The sequence below is a fragment of the Ictalurus furcatus genome, chromosome 16 (genome assembly GCF_023375685.1).
Source record: "Ictalurus furcatus strain D&B chromosome 16, Billie_1.0, whole genome shotgun sequence".
NCBI classification, from domain to species: domain Eukaryota; kingdom Metazoa; phylum Chordata; class Actinopteri; order Siluriformes; family Ictaluridae; genus Ictalurus; species Ictalurus furcatus.
In genome coordinates, this window is record NC_071270.1 from 4,176,888 (window position 1) to 4,189,936 (window position 13,049).

General features: G+C 40.2%; 4 protein-coding genes across 50 annotated transcripts in view; all 4 read left to right on the forward strand.

Moving 5' to 3' along the window:
* Positions 1-13,049, forward strand: part of LOC128620528 (protocadherin gamma-C5-like) — a 197,290-nt gene that overhangs the window by 159,110 nt on the left and 25,131 nt on the right. The window lies entirely within an intron of this gene.
* Positions 1,692-4,642, forward strand: LOC128620537 (protocadherin gamma-C5-like). Its single transcript, XM_053645674.1, has one exon. The coding sequence runs from the start codon at positions 2,149-2,151 to the stop codon at positions 4,624-4,626; it is 2,478 nt and encodes an 825-aa protein (XP_053501649.1). The 5' UTR covers positions 1,692-2,148; the 3' UTR covers positions 4,627-4,642.
* LOC128620535 (protocadherin gamma-C5-like) lies at positions 5,702-8,238 on the forward strand. The gene has a single exon (XM_053645671.1). It carries the CDS (start codon positions 5,702-5,704, stop codon positions 8,195-8,197), a length of 2,496 nt encoding a protein of 831 aa, XP_053501646.1. The 3' UTR covers positions 8,198-8,238.
* Positions 10,249-12,831, forward strand: LOC128620534 (protocadherin gamma-C5-like). The gene has a single exon (XM_053645670.1). It carries the CDS (start codon positions 10,249-10,251, stop codon positions 12,793-12,795), a length of 2,547 nt encoding a protein of 848 aa, XP_053501645.1. The 3' UTR covers positions 12,796-12,831.

Below are 13,049 nucleotides of genomic sequence, written 5' to 3' on the forward strand. Positions count from 1 at the left end.
TTTTCTTTAGAAAAAAAAAAGCACCTATATTAGACTCAGATCAGCCATCTAATATTTCCTTAAATAAAATGATTTCTATGTGGCATTAATAATATAAATAAATAAACAAACAAACAAACAAACAAACAAACAAACAAACAAATAAATAAATAAAAACTTTAATATAGCAATCCTCAGGTGTTAAAACCTTGACTGGCTGCGTACATAAAGTTTTGTCTTATGTTTTGTTGAATTTAGAACCAAAGAAGCTCTGTTGCTGTCAAGGATTTTAGTATTGTCTTTGATGGTCGATTTTATTATCAGTAAACACTAAAATTTGAAACATGGCTTAAATATGGATTGTTGAATAAATCTAGAAGAAAGAAAGAAAGAAAGAAAGAAAAAGAAAGAAAGAAAACAAAAACTCATCACATCAAATAAAACATTTGCAAGTAACTAATGTATTGGTAAATAATATTTGCAATTTACGAGTTGCTGATTTCACGGTAAGTGCTGAGATCATTTCCTTCTTCTAGGTACCGTGTCTGAACTGAATTAATACTAATTTAATAAATTAATTATGCATGCCTCTTTAGAAGACCTTAGCGCTAATAAGTTGAAATGCTTACACGAATGCTTTGACGAAACTAACGGAAACTGTAACACACCCAGGGGAAGCATTCAGAAACATTCCCATGGTCTATAAGAAGGAGTGCAGCTATCCGAGTTAACCGCCTGTGTGGCGCTGTCCAGCTTTGTGGTGCTGAAATACAGCAGTGCCGCTGATTCTCCCCTATCTTTTGTGTCTCATGGTTGCTTCCTTTGTTGCTAGGAAGATCAGACCGTTTAGAGAGACGAATTACCAACAGAATTAAACCTAGCCTGTGTAGTTTATTATTGTGTTTGTCATCTGATACAAACATACGCTTTCCTTATGTTTTATTTTTTTTGTATAAATCGTATTTTGTTCTGTATAATCCTGGTCAGATCCCCTAGCTTTCTTTAATCTATAAAACCCACACACGCACTCTAGCATGCAATTGCTGCGTTTCCTCTTTGTGACCACATGACGGCAGATATACCCCAGGTAGTCCAGAGTCAGTCGGAAAGGCGAATCGGATTGGATCACATCATTAACACGTATTTTCTTTAGGGAATTAATAAGAGTATAAGTAAATAAACCAAATTCGTTTATATAATACAATACATGAATACGTTTAAAGATATAATATAATAATATTATTACACAATATAATATAATATAAAATTTAAAATATTGCAATATATATTTATGGGATAATAATAATAATAATAATAATAATAATAATAATAATAATAATACCCATTATCGCGATTAATTTTTAATAAATATATACATAAATACACTTTTAAAATGCTATTTCCACAATGAACACACTTAGGTTATTCTAAATAGTATATTATTATTATTATTATTATTATTATTATTATTATTATTATTATTATCAATAATAATAATAATGATAATAATAAGTATTATTATTGTTGTTAATAATAATAATGATAATAATAATAATACCCATTATCGTGATTAATTTTTAATAAATATATACATAAATACACTTTAAAAATGCTATTTCCACAATGAAGTATTATTGTTGTTGTTGTTGTTATTATTATTATACTATTTAGAATTTTTTTTAAAAATGTAATCATTGTGCAAATAGCATTTTTACTTATTTGTTTGTTTACTTATTTATTTATCAAACGTCCCTCTGATTCCTAGATCTCATTTATTTACTTACTTACTTACTTACTTACTTATATATTTATTTATTTATTTGCCAAAAACGTCGCTCTGATTCCCAGATCTCGTGTTTTTTCGGTGTCTGTACAGAAAGAGGTGTGCTCCTTTAATACACAGACAGGATCTGACTGGTAGTCGCTGATGCTGAATGCACCAATGAAGTGCAGTGCTGCACAAAGAGATCTACTCCCTCCCTAGTATGTGTGCTGTCACACTGTGCTCAGTGCTAAAAGAAAGCCTGAGCTAGTGCATTTCCAACAAAAGGAGCCATTCCTTTACACTGGAACATGTATTCAAGATACGGCTTGGGTTTTGGTCTTTACCATAAACGCTATGTAACGTTAGGACATACTGGATAATCGTTTTGCGGTGTTCGAGGCACGATGGGAATTATGTCGTTTTTCAAGAGGAAGATATACTGCTGTTATTTCATCCTTATGTGGAATACAATAGAGGCGCATGTCCGCTATGTCATCCCAGAGGAGCTAAGGGGAGGATCGGTGGTGGGAAATATCGCAAAAGACCTTGGTTTGGATTTATCCGAGGTTGCAGGTCGTAAATTGCGAATAGCCTCCGAGTCGGGTAAGCAGTACTTCAGTGTGGCCGCGGATAGCGGCGAGCTTCTGGTGAATGAAAGAATTGATAGAGAGAGTCTTTGTGGGCACACAGTGCCGTGTTTACTGCCTCTGGAAGCAGTTGTAGAAAATCCTCTGCAGTTACATCGCGTTGAGATTGACATACAAGACATTAATGACAACACTCCGAGTTTTAATACTGATCGGCGTATTTTAAATATTCCCGAGTCTATAAACCCTGGCGCAAAATTTCTCCTCGAGAGCGCGGACGATCCTGATGTCGGATCAAATTCTTTGCAATCGTATACTCTGGGAAGCAATAAATATTTTGTGTTAAATGTGAAAACTCAAGATGGCATAAAAATCCCGGAGTTAGTACTGGACAAACCGCTCGATCGAGAAAAGCAGGCTACTCATAGACTTATACTGACGGCGGTAGACGGCGGAAAACCGGCGAGATCTGGCACATGTGAAGTCAATATCATAGTTGTTGATAATAATGACAACGCACCCCAATTTGAGAAGTCTTTTTATGAAGCTAACATCGCTGAAAATGAACTTATTGGAAACGACATTATCAAGGTTAGCGCTGTAGATTTAGACGAGGGAGCAAATGGAGAAATCGAGTACGTTTTTGCGGACAAAACATCTGATGCACTAAAGGCTGTTTTTGATATTAACCCGACTACAGGTGTGATTAATGTAAAAGGGAAACTCGATTTTGAACAAGCAAATTTATACAAATTCGACGTAATGGCCAAAGACAAAGGAAACCCACAGATGGAAGGGCACTGTAGTGTAAAAATAATGATCAGTGACATAAATGACAACGCTCCAGAAATAGTCATTACATCTCTCTCCAGCCCAGTGCCCGAAAATTCCCCGAATAACACAGTCATTGCTCTAATTAGCACTAAAGATTCCGATTCTGGTGAAAATGGAAAAGTGAATCTTACAGTGGCATCCGGTTCACCATTTACACTGAACCCTTCTCTATCTAATCGTTACACACTGGTTACTAATGGTGCACTAGATCGAGAGAAATATCCTGAGTATGAGATCAAATTAAATGCAGTTGATTCAGGTTTACCAGCTCTGCATGCAGAAAAAATTGTAAAAATTAGTATCTCTGATGTAAACGATAATCCTCCTGTTTTCTCTCAAAAGTCGTATACAGTTTACACGAGAGAAAATACTGCTCACGGGTCAATTCTGTGTTCCGTATTAGCACATGATCCGGATCTTGACCAAAATGCCAAAATCTCCTACTCCATTTTGGACTCTAAAGTTCAAGATGTTTCCGTCTCATCGTACATCTATATTAACTCGGATAATGGCAGCATTTACACTATGCACTCATTCGATTATGAGAAGATGAAAGTGTTTCATTTCCAAGTCCAGGCGAAAGATCACGGCTCTCCGTCTCTGAGCAGCAACGCCACGGTTCATGTTTTTATTGTGGACCAGAACGACAACGCCCCCGCTGTCATTTACCCCTCCGCACTCATGGGCTCCGTGTCTCATCAGAGAATGCCCCGCTCCGCTAAAGCAGGACACCTCGTTACTAAAGTCACAGCAGTGGACGCTGACTCGGGCCATAACGCCTGGATTTCCTATCGGCTAGCGGAGGCCACGGACGCGTCTCTGTTCACTGTCACTTTACATACAGGAGAGGTGAGGACTAAGCGCTCTGTTTCAGAGCAGGACGACTCCTCTCAGAGACTGCTCATAGAGATAAAGGACAACGGAGAACCGCTGCAGTCCACCACAGTCACTGTGGATATACTGATAGAGGACGGCTTTCATGAACCAATCGCAGACTTTAGACACAAACACACAGAACCTGAGAAGAAAAATAGCAAAATCACATTATATCTCATCATTTCTCTTGCCTCCGTGTCATTGTTGTGTTTGGTGACATTTTTGGTCTTGTTGGTAAAATGCGCTCGAAGCAGTAGAGGCAGCTCGAGTTGCTGTATCAGACGGAGCGATTGTGAATATAAAAACCCCAACAGAAACCTGCAGATCCAGCTCAACACTGACGGACCCATTAAATATGTGGAGGTGCTGGGAGGAGACATGATGTCTCAGAGTCAGTCCTTCGGCTCGTATCTCTCTCCAATGTCCGAATTCAGTGATTTCACCCTCGTTAAGCCCAGCAGCACCACAGACTTTACAAACACTCTGAGCGTGCTCGATGCGTCTTTACCGGACAGCACGTGGACGTTTGAGTGTCAGCAGGTGAGCGGTAAATTTTGTTTATTTTTATCTTCATTAGTGTTATAAATTTTACATACACTGACTTTTTAAAAATCTTCCTATGAACCAGTTCTCTGGCTCACTTTGAACTCACAATCCAGTTCATGGTTACATGTACACTATAATGTTGCTGATTCTTAAGCTACAGAATACTATAACTACTATTATTATTTACCTGAAAATATGCAGAAATGACTTGTGAAGGAATGTGTCATCATAACATTTACGTTTCCATGTATTTATTTAGCAGATGCTTTTATCCAAAGCGTCTTACAAATGAGAGAATACAAGCAAAGCGATCTATCAAGCAGAGAACAATACAAGTGGTGCTACCATACAAGATCTATTAATTGAGTTCTAGAAGAAGCAAAGTGCGCAGACTAGAGGTGTAATTGCCAGAGTAAGATTTTTGTTTTGTTTTGTTTCTATGGGTTGGTTAATTGTTCACGGAAGAGGTGGGTCTTTAGCTGTTTCTTGAAGATGGTGACAGATTCTGTGGTCTGCGGATTGAGGGATGAGGGCATACTTTCAATCACATTTTTATAAGCAGTGTACACTCATAGAAGTGGATAAAACTCATAATAATTCCTTCAAGAGCATAAATAATTAGGATGTAAAGACCAGTCATATTTTGAAATTCCTTATTTTGAGTTTAATGAATGTAGAGGATTTACATATTTCTTGACTTCATTTCTTACGGTCATATACCACCAAAAATAAATATGATGTTATTATCTAGGTTTTATTTAACTTGTAAAGTAAAATCATGCACAGTCCTATAAATAAGCGCATGGCTCTTGAGGACCTCATTTCTTCTGAGCGATGTTTCTTTAAGACCTTACACTATCCACTGACACACTCTACTGGAGCGCTGTCCACCAATAGAGTGCTAAAGCGCACAAAGAGATCCACTCCCTCCCCTCGGAGCTCTGCTCAGCACAATGCCTAGACCTACACACACGGGGATGAACGCACTGCCATGTACGAAGCAATCTGGTAGCGTTCTCGACGTTGAAACAAAATTTGCTCTTAACGGTATACTTAGTTTAAATAAAATGCGCTCCAGGACACCGAAACACTCGAGAGTCAGACATTTTTGGAAATGAGGACTCAAAAAGGAAGAGCGGTTGCATTTTTCCGGGCGCTGTGGCTGCTCTGTGTCGCTGTTTTGTGGAATGAAGCAGACGCGCAGCTCCGCTACACGATTGCAGAAGAGCTCAAGGAGGGTTCCGTTGTTGGAAATATAGCAAAGGATCTGGGTATTTCTGTATCTGAGATCTCGGAGAGAAAATTGCGCATAGAGTCTGAATCCGGTAAGCAGTATTTCAGCTTGGATTTAGGAGACGGCGAGCTGATTGTGAAGGATGTAATAAACAGAGAGAGTCTATGCGGACAAAGCAGCAGTTGTGTGCTCCCGCTGCAAATCATAATTGAGGATCCGCTTCAGTTTTACCGCGTGGAAGTCGAAATACAGGATATAAATGACAACTCTCCACGTTTTCACGCGGACACAAACGTCGTAGACGTGCCAGAGTCGACACCGACAGGAGCTAAATTTCGTTTAGAGCCTGCTCAAGACCCGGATGTTGGCTCAAACTCGATACGGACGTATGCGCTAAATAAAAACGAACACTTTGTACTTAACATTAAGGATAACAAAGATGGAACAAAAATCCCGGAACTTGTGCTGCAGATAGCGTTTGACAGGGAAAAACAGGCGGTTCATCAGCTTATTCTGACAGCAATCGATGGCGGAAATCCGGTCAGATCGGGGAGTGCTGAAATTACAGTAAGGATACTAGATAACAATGACAATGCCCCTGTATTTGATCAAGATTTATATGAGATTAAAGTAATGGAGAACTGCGCTCCAGGTACTCTGATATTAACTGTAAAAGCAAATGATTCGGATGAAGGGACGAACAGTGAAATAGAGTACTCATTTGGGGCACACACATCAGAAGCTATTCAAAATATTTTCACAATCAATTCAGGGACAGGCGAATTAACAGTGTTAAAACATTTGGATTATGAAAGCAGTACATCATACGAATTTGATATACGAGCCAGAGACAAAGGGACTCCTGTCATGGAGGGGCATTGTAGAGTTCAGGTAGCAGTTGTGGATGTGAATGATAACGCTCCAGAAATCATCATCGCCTCCTCACCTAAACCTGTGCGAGAGGACGCGTCTTCTGGCACCATGGTAGCGCTGATAAACGTTAAAGATTTGGATTCGGGTGATAACGGAAACGTAACTTTGACCATGTCCGGTAATCACCCTTTCAAATTAAAACCAACGTTTTCTAATCATTACGCGCTGGTTACAGACGCGAAACTGGATCGAGAGACGTTTCCAGAATATAATATTGAACTCAAAGCCTGTGACTCTGGATCGCCACCCTTGTTAACAAGCAAAATTGTCAGAGTAATGATATTAGATGCAAACGACAACGCGCCTGTTTTTTCGATGCCCGTGTACTTGGTTTATATGAAAGAAAACACCACACCAGGATCAATTCTATCGACTGTATCTGCCTCGGATTTAGACACGGGAGAAAACGCTAAGATAACCTATTCAGTTGTTGGTTCAAGTCAAGACATGCCTGTCTCGTCGTATGTCTACATTAACTCAGACAACGGGAGCATTTTTAGCATGCACTCGTTTGATTATGAGAAGATGAAAGTGTTTCATTTCCAAGTCCAGGCGAAAGATCACGGCTCTCCGTCTCTGAGCAGCAACGCCACGGTTCATGTTTTTATCGTGGACCTGAACGACAACGCCCCCACTATCATTTACCCCTCCGCACTCATGCGCTCTGTGCCTCATCAGAGGATGCCCCGCTCCGCTAAAGCAGGACACCTCGTTACTAAAGTCACAGCAGTGGACGCTGACTCAGGTCATAACGCCTGGATTTCCTATCGGCTAGCGGAGGCCACGGACGCGTCTCTGTTCACTGTCACTTTACATACAGGAGAGGTGAGGACTAAGCGCTCTGTTTCAGAGCAGGACGACTCCTCTCAGAGACTGCTCATAGAGATAAAGGACAACGGAGAACCGCTGCAGTCCACCACAGTCACTGTGGATATACTGATAGAGGACGGCTTTCATGAACCAATCGCAGACTTTAGATACAAACACACAGAACCTGAGAAGAAAAATAGCAAAATCACATTATATCTCATCATTTCTCTTGCCTCCGTGTCATTGTTGTGTTTGGTGACATTTTTGGTCTTGTTGGTAAAATGCGCTCGAAGCAGTAGAGGCAGCTCGAGCTGCTGTATCAGACGGAGCGATTGTGAATATAAAAACCCCAACAGAAACCTGCAGATCCAGCTCAACACTGACGGACCCATTAAATATGTGGAGGTGCTGGGAGGAGACATGATGTCTCAGAGTCAGTCCTTCGGCTCGTATCTCTCTCCAATGTCCGAATTCAGTGATTTCACCCTCGTTAAGCCCAGCAGCACCACAGACTTTACAAACACTCTGAGCGTGCTCGATGCGTCTTTACCGGACAGCACATGGACGTTTGAGTGTCAGCAGGTGAGAAATTATTTAAATTTATATCTGAGCGAAGACATAGCCTACATCTGATTAGTTATGTAGGTATTTTGATCACTGTCGTTAGAGGAAGTTGTTTATATGTTTTATTAGTGCTACATATTCAGAAATACGCAAACTCCTTATTAACTCCGTGTCGGCTTATTCCAATTAATTTTCAAACGAATTGCAATTATGTCAACAGGAAATTAACAAAATAACCAACACCACTGGAATAGTTTTTTTCTTCTTTTTTTTTCTTTTTTTCCCCACCAACGAACGAAGTCTCTCAAAACACTGTATTTGCGTTAGGTAATTTATTCACAGGCTACATGTTACAAGTTTTACAACCTACTAGTCACTATTTTGGCACAGGCATAGATGCACGGAAATGCTAAGAAACTAGCTAGATTGTTATGTTCTTACTACATTCACAAAGTAGAACATCCATAACGTAGCTACATAAACATTACATTCATAATATAACATCATGTACACAGTATGTGCAGTGAATAATTGATCGGCTCACCTGTAGAAGTAAGAAACTGCTTTTAGCCAAAACAGCTTCGTTTCGCAACACTTGGTCACGTGACAACAGAACTGCGCAAACGCCGCCATTTTTTTCGCGTTTATTTGCAAGGTGATTAGCGCCATCTATTAGCCAAAATAATTAACAATGCTTCTGTTTCCACCTGTTAGGTTTCCATTAAGAAATAGCTGTGAAGTAAATAAAGATGAACAAAAAAGTAAAAAAAAAAAATAATACACTAATTAAATTTTCAGGTGCTACATTTTCTGCAACAGTTTTGTTTTATTTGTAGAGTACAGAGGTTTATAAAGTGCTACTTGGTGTTGCAAAGTATCTGGCCACGGCCCTGATCTATCTTGCCATTCTCGGTGTACTTTAATTGTTCCCTGAGCTAATTCTGCGTGCAGGCTATATAACCCTGATCACTTTATACTAAAAAAAAAATTATTTCCGTAGCATGCAAGGTAGCTTCATCTCTTCATCAATGTGAGGTTTTCCATTTGCCCTCTGAAATAAAGGTGCCAAACTGAATTTTTCATTGTCGCTTGGGTGGTACCATTAATACTACACATTTTGTACCTTTTAGTATGAATTTTTTAAAAATAATTTAAGCAACATAATTGTACCTTTAAAGCTGTAGTCTAAAAACTAATTAAAGATTCACCACATGCACCGTCCCATGGAAAAGATAGGTACAATCTCAATATGCAAAACAAGTATCACTGATGGTACCAGCCCAGCGAAAAAGAAATGTACAGTTTGGTATTTTGTTTTTGACAGAGTATAAGGGGGTAAATGAAGTTTGGTGTTGGAACTGTTGCATTATTTATAACCCCTAATAGTAGTACCTGTAAATCAGCATAATGGAATAGAAAGGTCATACCTGTGCAGGTGTGTGAGTGTGTGAGTGTGTGTGTGTGTGTGTGTGTGTGTGTGTGTGTGTGTGTGTGTGTGTGTCAGAGAGAGAGAGAGAGACAGACAGACAGACAGACAGACAGAGAGAGAGAGAGACAGACAGACAGACAGACAGACCTATCACTATCCTTAACAATGGTGCTGAAACCTCAGAGCTCAGAACCCATTTATTTACTTTTTACTCTCCTTATAGATTTACCAAACACTTATATTTGTCTCTTTTTATATTATCTTTTTTACAAATGTAGTTCTTCTACATTTGATACTTGTTTTGTCTTGGGTAATATATTTAGTTTTCATACGTACTTCCATTTGCCTGTGTGTGGTTACTGCAATTCTACAGAAACTTGATTTTTTTTCCTAAAATAGTCATGGTTAAAACAGTTTTCTTTTCCCCACTCACACTGTGTCTTTAAACAGCAGAGTGTTCTTGGTTTCGTTCTATTGGTGTGCCGAAAGCCAATAGGAAGGATTTACAGTACAAAGAGATCTACTCCCTCCCCCTTTCTATTGTGTCATTACCCTCACAAGAAGAGCTTCAGCCTAGAGCTGGGAACGCGCACAGATTTCGCCTTCTACTGATCAGTAGAAGAATAATCTTTACTGTATATGCAATGCGTCACAAACGTATTTATCGTGCGTTAACGTGTAAGTATTGGGAATGGATACTTTGAGGATAAATATGCGCAGAAAATGCTGGATTGCCGGGCTGCTCTATGCGTTCGCTGTGTGGAATATTACCGAGGCGCAGATTCGCTACACAATACCAGAGGAGCAAAACGAGGGCACTGTGGTTGGAAATATCGCCAAAGACCTGGATTTACAATTATCCGACGTGTTTGAACGGAATTTGCGGATTGCTGTCGAGTCTGGTAAGCAGTATTTCGGCGTTGATCCAACAAAGGGCGAACTGGTTGTGAAGGAGAGAATTGACAGGGAGAATTTATGCGGCCAAAGCGCCACTTGTATTCTTACGCTTGAAGCTATTGCAGAAAATCCTTTGCAGTTGTATCGCTTTGAAATAGAAATTCAGGACATTAATGACAATTCGCCGGTTTTTCAAAATAAAGAAAGCACGTTAAATATCGCAGAGTCAACTGCGCCTGGTGCAAGATTTCGTTTGGAATCAGCCCAGGATCCTGATGTGGGATCAAATTCCCTGCGCACTTACACACTGAGTAAAAACGAACATTTTGTATTAGATATAAAAACTGAAAAAGATGGCGCAAAAGTCCCCGAGCTGGTTTTGGAAACGTCCCTAGACAGAGAGAAGCAACCGATACTCAGTGTTTTACTAACTGCTTTAGATGGTGGGAAACCTGCTAGATCTGGAACTGTACAAATCTCTGTTCGTGTCTTAGACATAAATGACAATGCTCCGGCTTTTGATCAGACTCAATATGACGCACAAATCGCCGAAAACGCATCACCGGGAGCTGTAGTTGTTTCAGTCAGAGCTGTGGATCCAGATGAAGGAGTAAACAGTGAGATACTCTATTCGTTTGGACCACACACATCTGAAGTGATACATAATTTATTCTCTGTCGAATCCATCTCTGGAGACATTAAGGTAAAAAATAATATCGATTATGACACGGGGAGCTCCTTTAAGTTTGACATCGTCGCTAAAGATAAAGGTACTCCGCCTATGGAAGGTCTTTGTAGCGTCCATGTCGAAGTTTTGGATGTGAATGATAACGCACCAGAAATCCTCTTAAAATCTCTTCCTAGCCCTGTGCGCGAAGACGCGTCCGTTGGAACAGTCGTAGCTTTTATAAGTGCTAGAGATTTGGATACGGGTGATAATGGCAAGGTTAATCTAAGTTTATTACCAGGCACGCCGTTCTCTTTAAAATCTTCGATGTCCAACCACTATACACTAATCACAGCTCAAAAACTGAACAGAGAAGCGCACTCTGCATATACTGTTGTGATTGTTGCTGCTGATTCAGGATCACCACAGCTCACGTCTCAGCAAGAAATACTCGTTAATGTTTTAGATGTGAACGATAACGCACCTGTTTTTACGCAAACATCATACGTTGCCCACGTTAAAGAAAACAGCGCTGCTGGATCAATATTATGTTCGGTGTCGGCTTCTGATCCAGATCAGGGAGAAAATGCTAAAATTTCTTATTCGATTTTAGACTCTAGAGTACTCGACGCACCACTGTCATCTTATATCTATATAAATTCAGACAACGGGAGCATTTTTAGCATGCACTCATTTGATCACGAAAAAATGAAAGTATTTCGGATCCAAGTCCAGGCGAAAGATCACGGCTCTCCGTCTCTGAGCAGCAACGCCACGGTTCATGTTTTTATTGTGGACCAGAACGACAACGCCCCCGCTGTCATTTACCCCTCCGCACTCATGGGCTCCGTGTCTCATCAGAGAATGCCCCGCTCCGCTAAAGCAGGACACCTCGTTACTAAAGTCACAGCAGTGGACGCTGACTCGGGCCATAACGCATGGATTTCCTATCGGCTAGCGGAGGCCACGGACGCGTCTCTGTTCACTGTCACTTTACATACAGGAGAGGTGAGGACTAAGCGCTCTGTTTCAGAGCAGGACGACTCCTCTCAGAGACTGCTCATAGAGATAAAGGACAACGGAGAACCGCTGCAGTCCACCACAGTCACTGTGGATATACTGATAGAGGACGGCTTTCATGAACCAATCGCAGACTTTAGACACAAACACACAGAACCTGAGAAGAAAAATAGCAAAATCACATTATATCTCATCATTTCTCTTGCCTCCGTGTCATTGTTGTGTTTGGTGACATTTTTGGTCTTGTTGGTAAAATGCGCTCGAAGCAGTAGAGGCAGCTCGAGTTGCTGTATCAGACGGAGCGATTGTGAATATAAAAACCCCAACAGAAACCTGCAGATCCAGCTCAACACTGACGGACCCATTAAATATGTGGAGGTGCTGGGAGGAGACATGATGTCTCAGAGTCAGTCCTTCGGCTCGTATCTCTCTCCAATGTCCGAATTCAGTGATTTCACCCTCGTTAAGCCCAGCAGCACCACAGACTTTACAAACACTCTGAGCGTGCTCGATGCGTCTTTACCGGATAGCACGTGGACGTTTGAGTGTCAGCAGGTGAGAATTTATTTTTATATATGTGGGTCTTTTGTGCTCATTTTATTTGAAGCTCTTTTTCTTCGTTACAGAGCTGTTTTGTATGAGAGTTGTGACTGATTTGAAAAAGGCTTTTTTTTTGTGTGTGTGTATTTCGGTACTATATACTATCTTGTATATTTTATCGCTTGTATTATAGGCATATTTAAAGTTGTACGTGTCTTTAGTTGAGCAAAATAATTTCCCAAAAGTCGTAAATATGCTTCCTTTAAATGATAGCGCTGTGTTGTGCGCAGTACAATTCATAAACGTTTTATTCCCAAAGTCAGATCGAAATGATGGCAAAGCTAGTCGGGTGAACTTAGTAAAATGTC